Here is a 14,627-nt window from a genome sequence, read left to right on the forward strand (position 1 = left end):
TATCCTTATCGAGAAAAGTGACATATAAAGGAACAAAAAACCACTTATTTTGATTTTTGTTCATTATAGAACTAATGTTTCAAAACGCCATTTAAATGTTTTGACAACACTTCACACCCTAAATCTCTATTTTAAACACTTCCAACAGGCGGCAATCGTGTCATATTGCCATTTTCAATATCGCTTGATAAGAACATGCTCAGATAAATAAACGGTCGAAAATTGTAGGTTGATTTTAAAAAATGAATGTTTCCACAATGGATATCAAAGTAATGGTAAAATCATAAGGTCACCAATCATTAAGAAACATTAGTGCTGTTAATAATGATTCTTTCATGGTAATAAATCATATGTATCCAAAGATCTTATAGACATTTAATGCTAAAAACATTTAATTTTTTTAAATAAAATTTAGTTTAATAATATATGTTTTTTAATGCATAGATTTGATTAATGCTATTGTAATTTTAAAATAAAAATATTTTTTCATCATTGATCATATCTCATTTTGAATTTAATTTTTTGAAGATTTAATATTAATTTATTTTGTTACTTTGTTTAAGCTATATCATATATTAATTTTGTCGAAAATCTTTATTTTTGAAGTTTCTAAAAAATCAAAAAATGATTTGGAATTTTTTATGGCTAGATTCGGCGTATATTCAAAAAGTGCATATTTGAATAGTTTATTACTAAAAGCGAGTATGAAAGTGTGTACAAACTCCCTCACGCGTGGGTGCTGTTTTTCATGTAGTTTCACTTTTTCTCAAATTTTTTTAAAAAAACAAGATAATGATTTGGAAAATAAACATATCTAACATACAACATTGCTATGTAGGAAATATTCCAAGATTCCCTAAAAAGTATGGTCGAAATCAGATCGAATTTGGAAAGATTGAACAGTCTAAATTTCATGATGATGGTGTTTTTGTAATCTCTTACCTATGTCATTCTTAACCCAAAATTACTGCTGAAAAAATGCAACAGGATTTTGAATTTGAGGAACTCTTTTTTAATTAATTAATTTCCTAAGTGACCAAATAAAATAACCGTTTATATATGATTTTTTTCCTTTTTTTAACATGCATCCAATCTGAAGGAAAAAGTAATAATATTGAATATATCGACGAAGGTCTTAGAGGTCGTGTGGAGCATGTTTTTTCAGAAGAACAACTAAATCAATTACAGAATACATCAGAAGCACATGAATATCAAACAGAAATTACACGTTTGATGAATATCCTTGTTGACAATCTTTACCAAAACAAAGACATTTTCTTAAGAGAAATGATTTCAAATGCAAACGATGCATTAGATAAAATACGTTTTTCTGCTCTTCGGAATCAATCAGTTCTTGATGGCGGACCAAAGGAACTACAGATTCTTATAGATATTGATGAGGAAAGTAAAACTTTATCAATTACTGATACAGGAATCGGTATGACGAAAAAGGACTTAATTGAAAAATTAGGAACAATTGCAAAGTCTGGAACTAATGATTTCCAAAAACTTCTTCAAAGTGGAGATGCAACATTAATTGGTCAATTCGGAGTTGGTTTTTATTCAGCATTTCTTGTTGCAGACAAAGTCACTGTTATTACTAAGCACAACAACGAACCCAAACAACTTGTTTGGATTGGCGATGTTTCATCACAATATACAATTAGTGAAGATCCACGTGGTAATACTCTTGGCCGTGGCACGCAGATTATTCTTCATCTTAAAGAGAACTCATATAGCTATCTTGATCGAGATCGATTGATATCAATAATTCGACATTATTCCATGTTTGTCGATTTTCCTGTCAAAATTTGGCACTACCATCAAGTGTATACCGAAGAAGGTGAGATTGAAGAAGATGATATTGATGTATCTGAGGGCGACGATATTTTCAAAGGTGACGATGTAACCGAAGAATCAGACTCCACTGAATACGTCACGTTTGAAGACGGCCAGAAGGAGAAGAAAGGCATCAAAAAGAACGTTTGGCAGTGGGAGCTCGTTAATAACCGTAAACCGCTATGGCTTCGTGATCCTGACGATGTTCCCGAGTCGGATTATTCCGATTTTTACCAAGCATATTTCAAAGAGAGTTCTCCGCCTCTCCATCATATTCATTTTAAAGCAGAAGGAGGACGTCTAACGTTTAGTGCACTTTTATTCATTCCATCAACTGCACCTCCTGCCGATCAATCGATGGAACGTATTACCAAAAATGTTCGCCTTTATGTTCGGCGTGTGTTGGTACAAGATGAATGGGGTGATGAACTTCTTCCAGATTATTTACATTTTATCAAAGGGATAATTGATAGTTCTGACCTCACATTAAATGTTGATCGAGATCGACTATCAAAGATGAATACACTTAAACTTATTAAGAGAAGGGTTACATCAAAGGTTTTATCAACTCTTCGACATTTGTTTCAATTTGAACCAGGAGTATATTATACCTTTTATAAGAATTTTGCTGGAAATCTTAAGTATGGAGTTATTGAAGATTCAACAAATAAAAGAGCATTATCAAAATTGCTCATGTTCTATACAAGTTATTCACCTAATGATCTAACAACACTTGATGATTATGTCCAACGAATGAAGAAAGGACAAAAGAAAATTTATTATATTGGTTCAAGTACCCGTGAATCAGCAGCAGTCTCTCCTTATCTTGAAGATTTATACAGTAGAGGCATTGAAGTAATCTTTGCTATTGAGCCCATTGATTTATATTGCTTAGATAGGATGGAAGAATACGAAGGCTTCCAGCTCGAAAACCCTGAGCAAGAAAGCAACAAGAAACACGGCCATACAACCGACATGTCAAACTTTAACATCACTCAAAAAGACTTTCAAACGATTTCGAGGTGGTTCAAAAAGACGATAGGAAACCGTTTAGAAAAAGTGGCAATATCAACACGATTAAAGTCTACACCTGCTATAGCTACTTGTACTAATTGGGGTTATACGGCAAGCCATGAAAGATTAATTAGGGCTCAGACAGTACATGACCACAAGTTAACAGATAGTATTTCAATGAATCGAAAAATATTGGAATTAAATCCAGAACATCCAACAGTTTTGGAGATGTTTGAACGAATAAAGAAGAACCCGGATGATAAGGACTTAAAAGAAGATGCTTTGTTGTTGTTCGATACTGCATTAATCGCTGGCGGATTTACTGTAGACGGAATCATGAATTATACCAAAAAGGTCTTTAGGATGTTGGGGAAGTCGCATGGATTGTTGGACGAGATTGATGAGTTTGAAACTAAAAATGCAGTATATTATACGACCATGGACGATGAGATTAAAGCCGGGAAAGAGTTTGAAACTAAAAACGAGAACAAGAAAGCGGATAAAGGAAAAGATAAGCCGAACTCTATGGAACTGTAAGAATTATAAACAGATAATTATTTTTTCGAAATCAATTATTTCAACATATGCAAACACAGCTTTGTTTGTCTTAATATTTATAGTTTTTGCTTTCTTTTGTAAAAGTTATTTTAATCATAAAAATGTTAATCATCCGTATTGGAAAAGAAAACTTGATGACACCAAAGTAAATGTTCTTGTAACATAAAAAAAAATAATATTTTTGCGAATTAATATAGAGGAAATAATATAATTTTCATTGAAAACAGAATGATTTAACTCGATTTGTTATAAAAAAAAATCATATCACTAAAATAAAATTAAAATATTATTTTATCTATATCATATTTTTTTTTAATAAATTCGATAAATAAATAATTTTCCAGATCATAGATAATATAAATATATAAAAAAAACAATATTATAACACTTTTTTATTTCAGACTTTGAGATTCAGGGAATTGATGTTGATTATAAATTAATGTTTATCTCATTATAAATAGGATGTATCAAGATATGACCAAATTAACTTTATATATATATATATATATATATATATATATATATATATATATATATATATATATATATATATATATATATGTATTTACTTTATAAAAATATTAATATTTTTATATCAACTATTACCAGTCTGGAGATCATATATTGAAAAAGAAAACAAAGATAATAAAAAATGCCGAAAATAAAAGTGTCAAATATATTGAAAACCAGATGCTTCCTCAACACCAAAAAGAATTTGTATCATTTATTAAATGGCAAATCGGACAAAAAATATTTGATATTAATGGTAAATACGTTTTTCATGAATATTGAATGTTTAATAATTTTTTTTGGAATTAATATAAAATTAATGAAACAGCACTTCATTGGGCAACACGCCAAGGTCATTCTGAAGTTACAAAAGTTCTTCTTGAACAAGAAGGAATTGATATTAATGCTAAAGATATTTATTTGTTTTATTTAGAATTTATTTTAATAATTTTATATTTCAAAATAATATTTGAAAATTATTTAAATTATTTTGGACAGCACTTATGTTTGCATCTAGAAATGGTCATACAGAAATCGTTAAATTACTTCTAGAACAAAAAGGAATTGATATTAATGCTAAAGATATTTATTTGTTTTATTTATAATTTATTATAATAATTTAATATTTCAAAATAATATTTGGAAATTATATAAATTATTTTACACAGCACTTATTAAAGCATCTTGGTTTGGTCATGCAGAAACAGTTAAATTACTTCTAGAACAAAAAGGAATTGATATTAATGCTAAAGATATTTATTTGTTTTATATAAAATTTATTTCAATAATTTTAAATTTCAAAATAATATTCGAAAATTATTTAAATTATTTTGGACAGCACTTATGTTTGCATCTAGAAATGGTCATACAGAAATCGTTCAATTACTTCTAGAACAAAAAGGAATTGATATTAATGCTAAAGATATTTATTTGTTTTATATAAAATTTATTTTAATAATTTTATATTTCAAAATAATATTTGGAAATTATTTAAATTATTTAAAACAGCACTTATTAGAGCATCTGAAAATGGTCATACAGAAATAGATAAATTACTTCTTGAACAAGAGAATATTGATATCGATACTAAAAATATTAATTTGTTTTGTTTCAAGTATTTTCAAATAATATGATATTTCATATAAACATTTGGAATTACTTTCAAAATATATTGAAAGTGATAATATAATGTGCGGTACCCTTCGAACAGTAGTAAACTTTTAGATAGAATTTTCGTGGTTATAAATCTTTTTAATCAATAATTGATAAACTTATTAATATATTTTAATAACTGAAAAAATTGCATATATTTTACTATAAAGAGCTAGCTATAGGAAATTTTGTAATAAACAGACAAAAGAATTTTATCTTTGGTTAAGTGATCTATAAATTACAATATTTTAAACATGATAGTGAAGGTGATGTCAATGATATGATTTAAAAAAATTGAATTTAATACTGAAGCAATTGTCACTAGAACTTCATCAAATCATAAAATGAAGAAAAAATATTGGAAACAAAGAAAAAAAGAAATAAAGAAGATGAAGACAATGAATTTGAAGAATTGATGAATACAGATATGACAAAACATAATGTACAGAAATTTGTTCTTAGCCTCAAAATATTAATGTTATGAATTGTTTATCCAATTTTGTCATATTCAGTTGTGGTATTGATTGGTTCTTTTTGACCGTCAGCGCCGCTAGAAGCGCCGCCCTTCATAGCAATTATCAAACCAATGCAGGCAGAGATGATTCCACCAATGAACCATGCAGCAACTGAAATAGAAATTCTTCTGCCAATTGAACTAGTTGATACGCAAACAAGAAGTGCTGCAATGAAAGATGTGATGAGATTTGATGTGATGTAAAGGATTGCTTCGTTAACTTTGTCAATTGATGCTGATTCAAGAACTGATGCTGCAAACAAATTTGTTAAATATGGCCAAAACACACAAACAGCTAACTCGATTCCAGCAACTATGATGAAGTAGACCACAGTTCTGTTTAAGTAATGTCCTATAAGGTGGAAATTTTTCGGAACAGAAATAGCAACAATGCCTGCAAAAATTGCAGTAGAGGCTGCTATAATATATACCGTGCGACTCTTTGGATTGTCGTTGTGGAAGAATGCTAAGAATAAACAAAGTCCTGCTAAAACAAGTAAAATAATTAAAATAATTATGCCATCTGCAATGCCTTTAATGAGAAATACTGCTAAAAAGGTAGAAATAAAAGTGGTGACGAAACCAAGTCCAAGCAGCACCAACGTAATTGAAAGAAGGGAACGGATTTCCATTTTTTCGATTTGGGTTAAACTGTTTGAAAGCGTCAATTCAAAGGGCGCATCGTTTCTGTCAAATTTGACATATATCGATAGGACAGTCAAACATTTTTGAGGTTATTAAACGGTCGATTTAGTCAGTAAGGGGGTCCAACACCTTTAATGTTGCACTTCTTTGGTCTGTTCTAGGAAATAATAATAAGAAAAATATATTTGATAACAAGTTTTTCTGTTCCAATTTTTTAGGTCTTTTCTATGCTTTTTGATCGTATTTTCTTTCATTATAAACATTTTATCTCCAAATCAAATTATAATTTAATAAAATAATATCGTTGTATCAATTGTGATTATTATGTAGTTCATTATATTTCGAAATCAATATTCATAATTTTTTGATTTTAAAATGAATAGGACTCAATATTAATCGAATATAAATCAAAATTAATAAAAAATTAAAATATACCATATAATCTTAAAAAATGTAATAGAGAGATTTTTAAACTTTTTAATTTAAAAGTTAAATTGATTATCTATCATGATAAAAAAATTAGAATTAAAATCAAAATAATTTAGTATTTAGCATAGAGCATTAATAATTATAAATATATTTTGGGTTTACAAATTAAGTTTATAAATGTGTATAAATTTATTATTAACAAAACAATATTTTTATGGTGGCAACAGTTTGGAGTACAACTTTAATAACTCGTTATCTGTGGTATAATACATCACAATATATAAAAACAATATTTTTTAAAAAATATTTTACTTTTTGTTCAAACTTAAGAAGAAAAATGTGTTTTGGCAAATTAGTACTAAAATTATTATTGCAAATAATAATTTCGATGATACTTTTCTTGAACATGTTTTGATTCCATCTGTTTGTATACATTTATCTCCTGTTTGAACACATTTATCATCTGTTTCTATGCTTTTATCATCTTTTATGACAGCAGAAATGTTTTTTTCATCATCATAAAAAAATTTCTCTTTTCTCATTTCTATTGGATTCTGAATGTTTCTTTTTGCTTCGGAAAATGATAAATTATTATTTTCATTGAACTTATTTTGAAATAGTTTCATGACGTCATCTCTTTGCGTTCTATTTGAACTGAAACCATTGAACCCCATTGAATTTCCCGAATTTTTATTTGTTTTCTTACCAGAATTTTCAACAGCTCCTTTTTTGCGAAGGAGTTCAATTATTTCTGTATGACCATTTTCAGATGCTAATATAAGTGCTGTTTTAAATAATTTAAATAATTTCCAAATATTATTTTGAAATCCAAAATTATTAAAATAAATATAAAATAAAACAAATAAATATTTTTAGTATTAATATCAATTCCTTCTTGTTCAAGAAGTAATTGAACTATTTCTGTATGACCTTTTAAAGATGCCCACATAAGTGCTGTGTAAAATGTTTGAAGAAATTTCCATTTATTATTTTGAAATATTAAATAATTAATATGTATTCTAAACATAAGAAAGTAATACTTTTCATATTGACATCAACTAATTTTCGTTCAAGGAATAATTTTACAATGTCAATATGATCATAATCACATGCAAGCATAAGTGCTGTTTGAAATAATTTTAATAATTTCCAAATATTATTTTGAAATCCAAAATTATTAAAATAAATATAAAATAAAACAAATAAATATTTTTAGTATTAATATCAATTCCTTCTTGTTCAAGAAGTAATTGAACTATTTCTGTATGACCTTTTAAAGATGCCCACATAAGTGCTGTGTAAAATGTTTGAAGAAATTTCCATTTATTATTTTGAAATATTAAATAATTAATATGTATTCTAAACATAAGAAAGTAATACTTTTCATATTGACATCAACTAATTTTCGTTCAAGGAATAATTTTACAATGTCAATATGATCATAATCACATGCAAGCATAAGTGCTGTTTGAAATAATTTTAATAATTTCCAAATATTATTTTGAAATCCAAAATTATTAAAATAAATTCCAAATAAAACAAATAAATATTTTTAGCATTAATATCAATTCCTTCTTGTTCAAGAAGTAATTGAACTATTTCTGTATGACCTTTTAAAGATGCCCACATAAGTGCTGTGTAAAATGTTTGAAGAAATTTCCATTTATTATTTTGAAATATTAAATAATTAATATGTATTCTAAACATAAGAAAGTAATACTTTTCATATTGACATCAACTAATTTTCGTTCAAGGAATAATTTTACAATGTCAATATGATCATAATCACATGCAAGCATAAGTGCTGTTTGAAATAATTTTAATAATTTCCAAATATTATTTTGAAATCCAAAATTATTAAAATAAATTCCAAATAAAACAAATAAATATTTTTAGCATTAATATCAATTCCTTCTTGTTCAAGAAGTAATTTAACGATTTCTGTATAGCCATTTTGAGATGCATAAATAAGAGCTGTACAAAATGTTTGAAGTAATTTCCATTTATTATTTTGAAATAGAAAATAGTTAATAAATTTTATAAATATAAGAAAGAAATACTTTTTATATTGACATCAACTAATTTTCGTTCAAGGAATAATTTTACAATGTCAAATTGACCAAATTCACATGCAAGCATAAATGCTGTATCAAATGATTTGTATATTTTTTAATATTTTTGAAATATAATTAAGTAATTTGAATAAATATCATATAAAACGAATAAATATTTCGAGCATTAACATCAATTCCTTTTTGTTCAAGAAGTAATTTAACTGTTTCTATGTGACCATTTTCAGATGCGCGCATAAGTGCTGTATAAAATAATTTAAATAATTCCCAAATATTATTTTGAAATAAGAAATAAAACAAATAAATTCTAAATAAAACAAATAAATATCTTTAGTATTAACATCAACTTTTTCTTGCTCTAGGAGTTGTTTTACAATATCTGTAATACCGTTTCCAGCTGCTTGTATAAGTGGAACTCGAAATTATTTAAGTAATTCCCAAATATTATAAAATATCAAAATCTTATAATAATTATCAAATAAAAGAAAACAATTTTTAGGTCATTGATATGGTTTCTTTTTTTCTCAATGAAAAGACTAGTTTCTAGTTGGTTTGACATTTTGAAAATGAAAATTCCTAATCAAAACCGTTCAATAAGTAGTCAATTTTCAGAAGTTTATGGTTAACTGCACCCACGAGCCAACCCATCCACAAACATAAATCAACCAATTTTGATGTTTTATTCGAGACCAAATAAGCTCATTAGTTATGGCGCCCACTTTGTCTACTGGTATACCTTTTGTCAAAATAATTTCGAATCTACAAGAACTCATAAATTTATTTATTATATTAATTGCTTTCTACAAATTTACATAAATATATATTAATAATGTTCGTACGAACTGTATATATTAATACCCAAAACATGAACAAGTTCTCCAGGAAGTCGAATTTTCGTTTATTTTATCGTCCTACCAAAAGCCACATAAACCATGCAAAATCCACTTTTTCATTAACAAATAACAACAAAATTTATATTTACATATGATTAAAAAAAGGTTCCAGAAATTGTATTACAAAATTTATCACCAACCAAAATAAATTTTTTGTTTCATAGGTTTACATTGATTCGGTGTTATACATGGAACATCTCCAACTTCAATATATGGAAAGAATGACTTATTTCCACAACATTGTAAGTTCAGTTCCATTATTAAACGATTCCAATTACTATTTAAAGTGCCAATCACGTGCTTCACGTCAATTGACTCCTTTAAATTAGCAAAAGAAGTCACTGCTTCTCTATAATGATCACTGATTTTATATAAGTTAAATCCGCCTTCTGTTCGTTTGTAATCAAAATATGAAAAATCGAATTCATCCGAATATTTCAAGATTTTATCAATTGCATTTTGATCATCACTACTTACGAAAACGGAAATTTTTTTATTATCATAAATTTTCTTTAATACTCTTAAAGGGTATATGAAATAGTTCGGATCAACAACTTGCATTTCCAAACTTTTATCGCCGCATCGGATATGGACTGATACGTCGTAATGATTTTTAGGGTTTACTAAATGTTCTTTTCGGAATTTGAGAATAATATCATTAAACTCGTCGTTAAACTTGGTGAGAAAAAATGCTGTTTGAAGACGCCAATAATAATAATATAATGACTTCGGCGTCGCTGTGTTTTGAATGATATCTATGATTCGCTTTGGTACAAGTGTACGCGCATATATACCTGTCTTCATATACTTCGGATTAGAGAAGTTGATCTCTTCGGGCCTTACCGAACATGATGATAAAGGTTTGAAGTAACAATCAAATAATTTCTTGCCGTGACAATTCGGCGTGTTAGAAAATGCATAATGATATCGAGGATCATATATTACTGTGCGATTAAGTTCAAGACCTCGGCCAATATAAGTGCCAATAACATGGATATATGAACCAATGCCTGACGAATAAATGTTTGGAATAAAAAGAAAGTTTCGTTCACTACAATTCTTGGGAAACTGATTTTCATAAATGATCTTTTGAACTTCTTCTGTTCCTGGAATACCTTGTTTCTCTGGTGGATATGGATTATCCAGTGTAGGATCAAAAAAAAAGACTTTCTGATGCATTGTATGATAAGGATATAGATGATCGAATATCGCTAGAAGTCGTTCTTTGGTATAATTTTTCTCTAGCATCTCTTCATATAACTTGTACTGAAGCGTGGTGTTATCAAACTCGGAAATGGGTGAGAAGCCATTGACATATACTAGGCGATGTAATTTATCTTTATCTGTGTAAAAAACTGTAATAAATAACAATAATGTTATCGTAAACAAAGGGATAAATATGAGAAAACTTTTACATTTTGTCTTTTGTTTCTTTTTCTCGATTTCATTCATATTCGGTGTTTTCAGACGGTTTTTCTTGGAAATTTTGGATATTTACCCACAGTTAACTCATTGAAAAAGTGGTATACGGTAGAATTTTAGACGAAAAAAAATATTTAATAAACGTTTACTTATATCTTAACAAAGCTTCTGAATTTCCTCAAACAAGAAGAATGTTATGACAGCAGACGAAGTAAACTTTTTTATTGAACGTATTGCTACTTGAAATCATTTAAATAATTTCCAAATATTGTTTTAAAACACTAAATTATCATAACAAAAATATACCTTGAACATTAGTACTAATTCCTTCTCACTCAAAAAGCAATTTAGCTATATCAGTATAACCATATGTTGATGCGATCATAAGTGGAGATGAATATAATTATATCAAATTAGATTTAAGTAAAGTAAACATCAAATATATAATACAATTACTCGACTCAAAAATTTTGGCAAACTTTCGAGTTCAAAAGATATGAAACTTATTCAAAGTAATTATGCCATCACCATTTTTTGAATAAAAACGATTAATCGTTTGAATGCTTCCAAAATTTGATTCCAATGAATGATTTACTTGAGTAAAACACACAAAAGCTAGAGAATTGAGCATTTTTAAGTTTGAATTACTAGAGAACGGTTTTGATCGGATTCGATTCTAAAAGTGTGGATAATATTAACGTATTTCCTGGTATTCAATTCCAATGTTTCAATAAATAACTCAGTTTTTGTCAAGTTAATCTTTACAAATCAAACCCCGCGGTGGGGCAAAAAAAGCTAAATAGGTCATTTTGGGACAGTCTATAAAACATAAACAAAATCCATCGAAAAAATCATGTTAACTCCTTCTTTTCCCGCTAATGTTTACTATGAATCATAGCATATGATCTACAAACTTTGAAATAGCATCTTTTGTAACAATTGTGTTGGGCAAAACTTGTGTAAACGTTCTATTTTTTATTTTTCATCTTGGCGAAGGGGCTCACATTCAATGCTTCCAAGATTTGAGCTTACAAGTCTAATGCTAAAAATATCTATTTGTTTTATTTAATATTTATTTTATTAATTTAAAAATTTATTTAAAAATGTTTGTAAATTATTTAAATTATGAAACTGCAGATATTCAAGCTCCTTTTAGAGGTCGTACAGAAATAGTTAAGATAATTCTAGAACAAAAAGGAATTGATGTATCTTGAATATAAGATATTTAATTGTTTTTAGAGAGAGATTGAAGTAAAAACAACATTCTTTGTTTTCAGCATGAGTTTCTGTAAAGTTAATAAGAATACTTAAAAAATAATAATAATGATATTATTTATGTTTCGCATTACCCAAATTATAAATGGTCCACATTTTTCATAGATGTGCAATCGTTTATTTCTTCAATAAATGAATTTCAATTATTTATTTAAAAAATGACATAAATGGAATCATCATTCACAAAACTAAAAGGTATAAAAAATTTTTTTAAAGGAAAAGAAATTAAACAAATACAACTTTTTGCTATCGCCGAAAGTGTTTTAGTATTTACTACATCAACTGACCCTCAACCAAATTTTTATTTTTTTAAAGATGATAAAGTAGCCACGCCATCAATTGATGAAACTGTTATGTACCAATATCACATCGATAAAGTTTCTTCATTAGATATTTCACCATGTGGAAGATATGCAGTCACAGGTCATTCTAATGGTCAAATTATTTTATGGGATCCAAAACTTCTTATTCATATTACCTCATATTATATACCTACACACAGAAGCATCACATATACAGCAATTCGACATGATTGCAAAGCAATTTTAATCTCTTTAAATAATTTTCAATTACATCAATATATGATTATTTCTCCAATGAACTATCTCACCATCAAACAGGGTGATCAAATGGTGTTTGAGTCTCGTATTACTGGAATCAAAGCAGCATCTTCATGTGATTTATCCATTCATTTTTTTATAGTTTCTTTCACAGACAAGATTATTATCATAAGGTCAGAAGAAGATATGACTCAAATTGTAGACATTCCCTTTGTTACGCCTCTTATTAACATTATTGGAAATGATTACAAATTTATCGTTTCAGTTGCTACAGAAGAAAAAATAACACTTGTTCAAATTCGTGAAGATGGTGAGCATACGGAACTTTACTCACATGTTTTTGATTCCAAAATCAAATCCGTATCGTTTCTATCGTCGCATCATCTTTTAATTAAGTTCAACAAAAAAATCTTAATTTTACATACATTAGGAGAAATTTGTTCAACTATTCCACTTGATTCAGCAACTGATGAAGCTACTTCATTAGGGAATAAAATATTCCTCACACCGCATTACCAAATAACATTCAAAACTTGGAAAGATCACATTTCACAACTTTACGAAAATAAACAATTCAAAACTGCCATAACAGAAGCTTATTCCATATTCACAGATAAGTCAATAATTTACTATTGTGAAAATAAAGATGAAATTGTAGAGCTTGTCAAGTCTATCATGATTAGTTTCCTTAAAACAATTCAAGGAGATCTTTCACAAATACAATTTATCGCAAAATACTCAATCGATTTTGGCCTCTTTGAGTATATTTTGACTGTTGGTTTCTCGCATATTCCAGAAGAAACTCAAAATCTCCTTGCTATTGCAATGCTTGATTTTGCGAAGAATCATTCATATTTAACTTCAACCTTATTTCGAATTGTTTCAAAAATCAAAACTCCTTTTACAGATACACTTGAAGATGCACTTTTAAAAGTATCTCTTCCTCCTTCATTTACTGAAGAAATGATATCAATTGCACAATCTCTTCATTTTAACAGGTTAATTTTTCATCACTTTGATTGTGTGTTTGGTGATATTTTCCCAGCATTTTCTCTGATTATAGATAATGGATTACCATCTGAAATTTCATTTGCGATACGCCATGTTTTTCTTTCAGGCAACTTTACACCATCCAAGACACTTACATGTACTATGTGGTTATTTACCCCCGATTATAGTCGTCTTCGTAAATGTTTTTCATCCGATTGGATAACCGCCGCCGATTATATTCAAAATGTACTTTTTCAATGTCCTATTCAATTTTCGTCTATTCAATCGTTAAATCTGAATGATGTAATATCTGTTTCATTATTATGTTTTACCAATGCGCCACTTGATAAAGGCACGAACCTGTTTGAATTATTAGCCAGAGCAACATTAGAAAACAATGTTATTATACCAAGTGAATCAATTAACACTATTTTGAATTTCATTTTTAATAATAATAAAGTTACAAGAACATTACGCGAAAAGTTATTGTTAAAAATCATTAACAATGATTATAAAAACGAAATGAAACTCATTGACTTTAACGAAAGTATTATAACTTCAGGTTTTATTAATGCATCTCGGATTATATATGAAAGTAATAAAGATTTCAGCTCATATATAATAGCAATTTTATTTAGTGATAATCCTTATGATGCGTTAACGATTCTTGAAGAAAATGACACAATAACTATTGACATATTATATCTCTGTTTCATTCCGTTACTTCTACTTGATGCAAAACGGTTTATTAAGT

The 14,627-nt window shown here is 27.8% G+C and overlaps 2 protein-coding genes across 2 annotated transcripts; one reads left to right on the forward strand and one right to left on the reverse strand.

The window, feature by feature from the left end:
- Positions 1-1,059: 1,059 nt before the first annotated feature.
- On the forward strand, positions 1,060-3,390 carry GO595_002814 (Hsp90 protein; the record flags this gene model as incomplete). The annotated part of the gene is made up of 1 exon (XM_067915765.1): positions 1,060-3,390. One exon carries the CDS (start codon positions 1,060-1,062, stop codon positions 3,388-3,390), a length of 2,331 nt encoding a protein of 776 aa, XP_067776615.1.
- A 2,172-nt stretch (positions 3,391-5,562) lies between these two features.
- Positions 5,563-6,219, reverse strand: GO595_002815 (uncharacterized protein; the record flags this gene model as incomplete). Its single annotated transcript, XM_067915766.1, has 1 exon — positions 5,563-6,219. One exon carries the CDS (start codon positions 6,217-6,219, stop codon positions 5,563-5,565), a length of 657 nt encoding a protein of 218 aa, XP_067776616.1.
- Positions 6,220-14,627: the final 8,408 nt, after the last annotated feature.

Source organism: Histomonas meleagridis (genome assembly GCF_020186115.1).
Source record: "Histomonas meleagridis strain 2922-C6/04-10x chromosome Unknown contig_20, whole genome shotgun sequence".
Classification (NCBI taxonomy): domain Eukaryota; phylum Parabasalia; order Tritrichomonadida; family Dientamoebidae; genus Histomonas; species Histomonas meleagridis.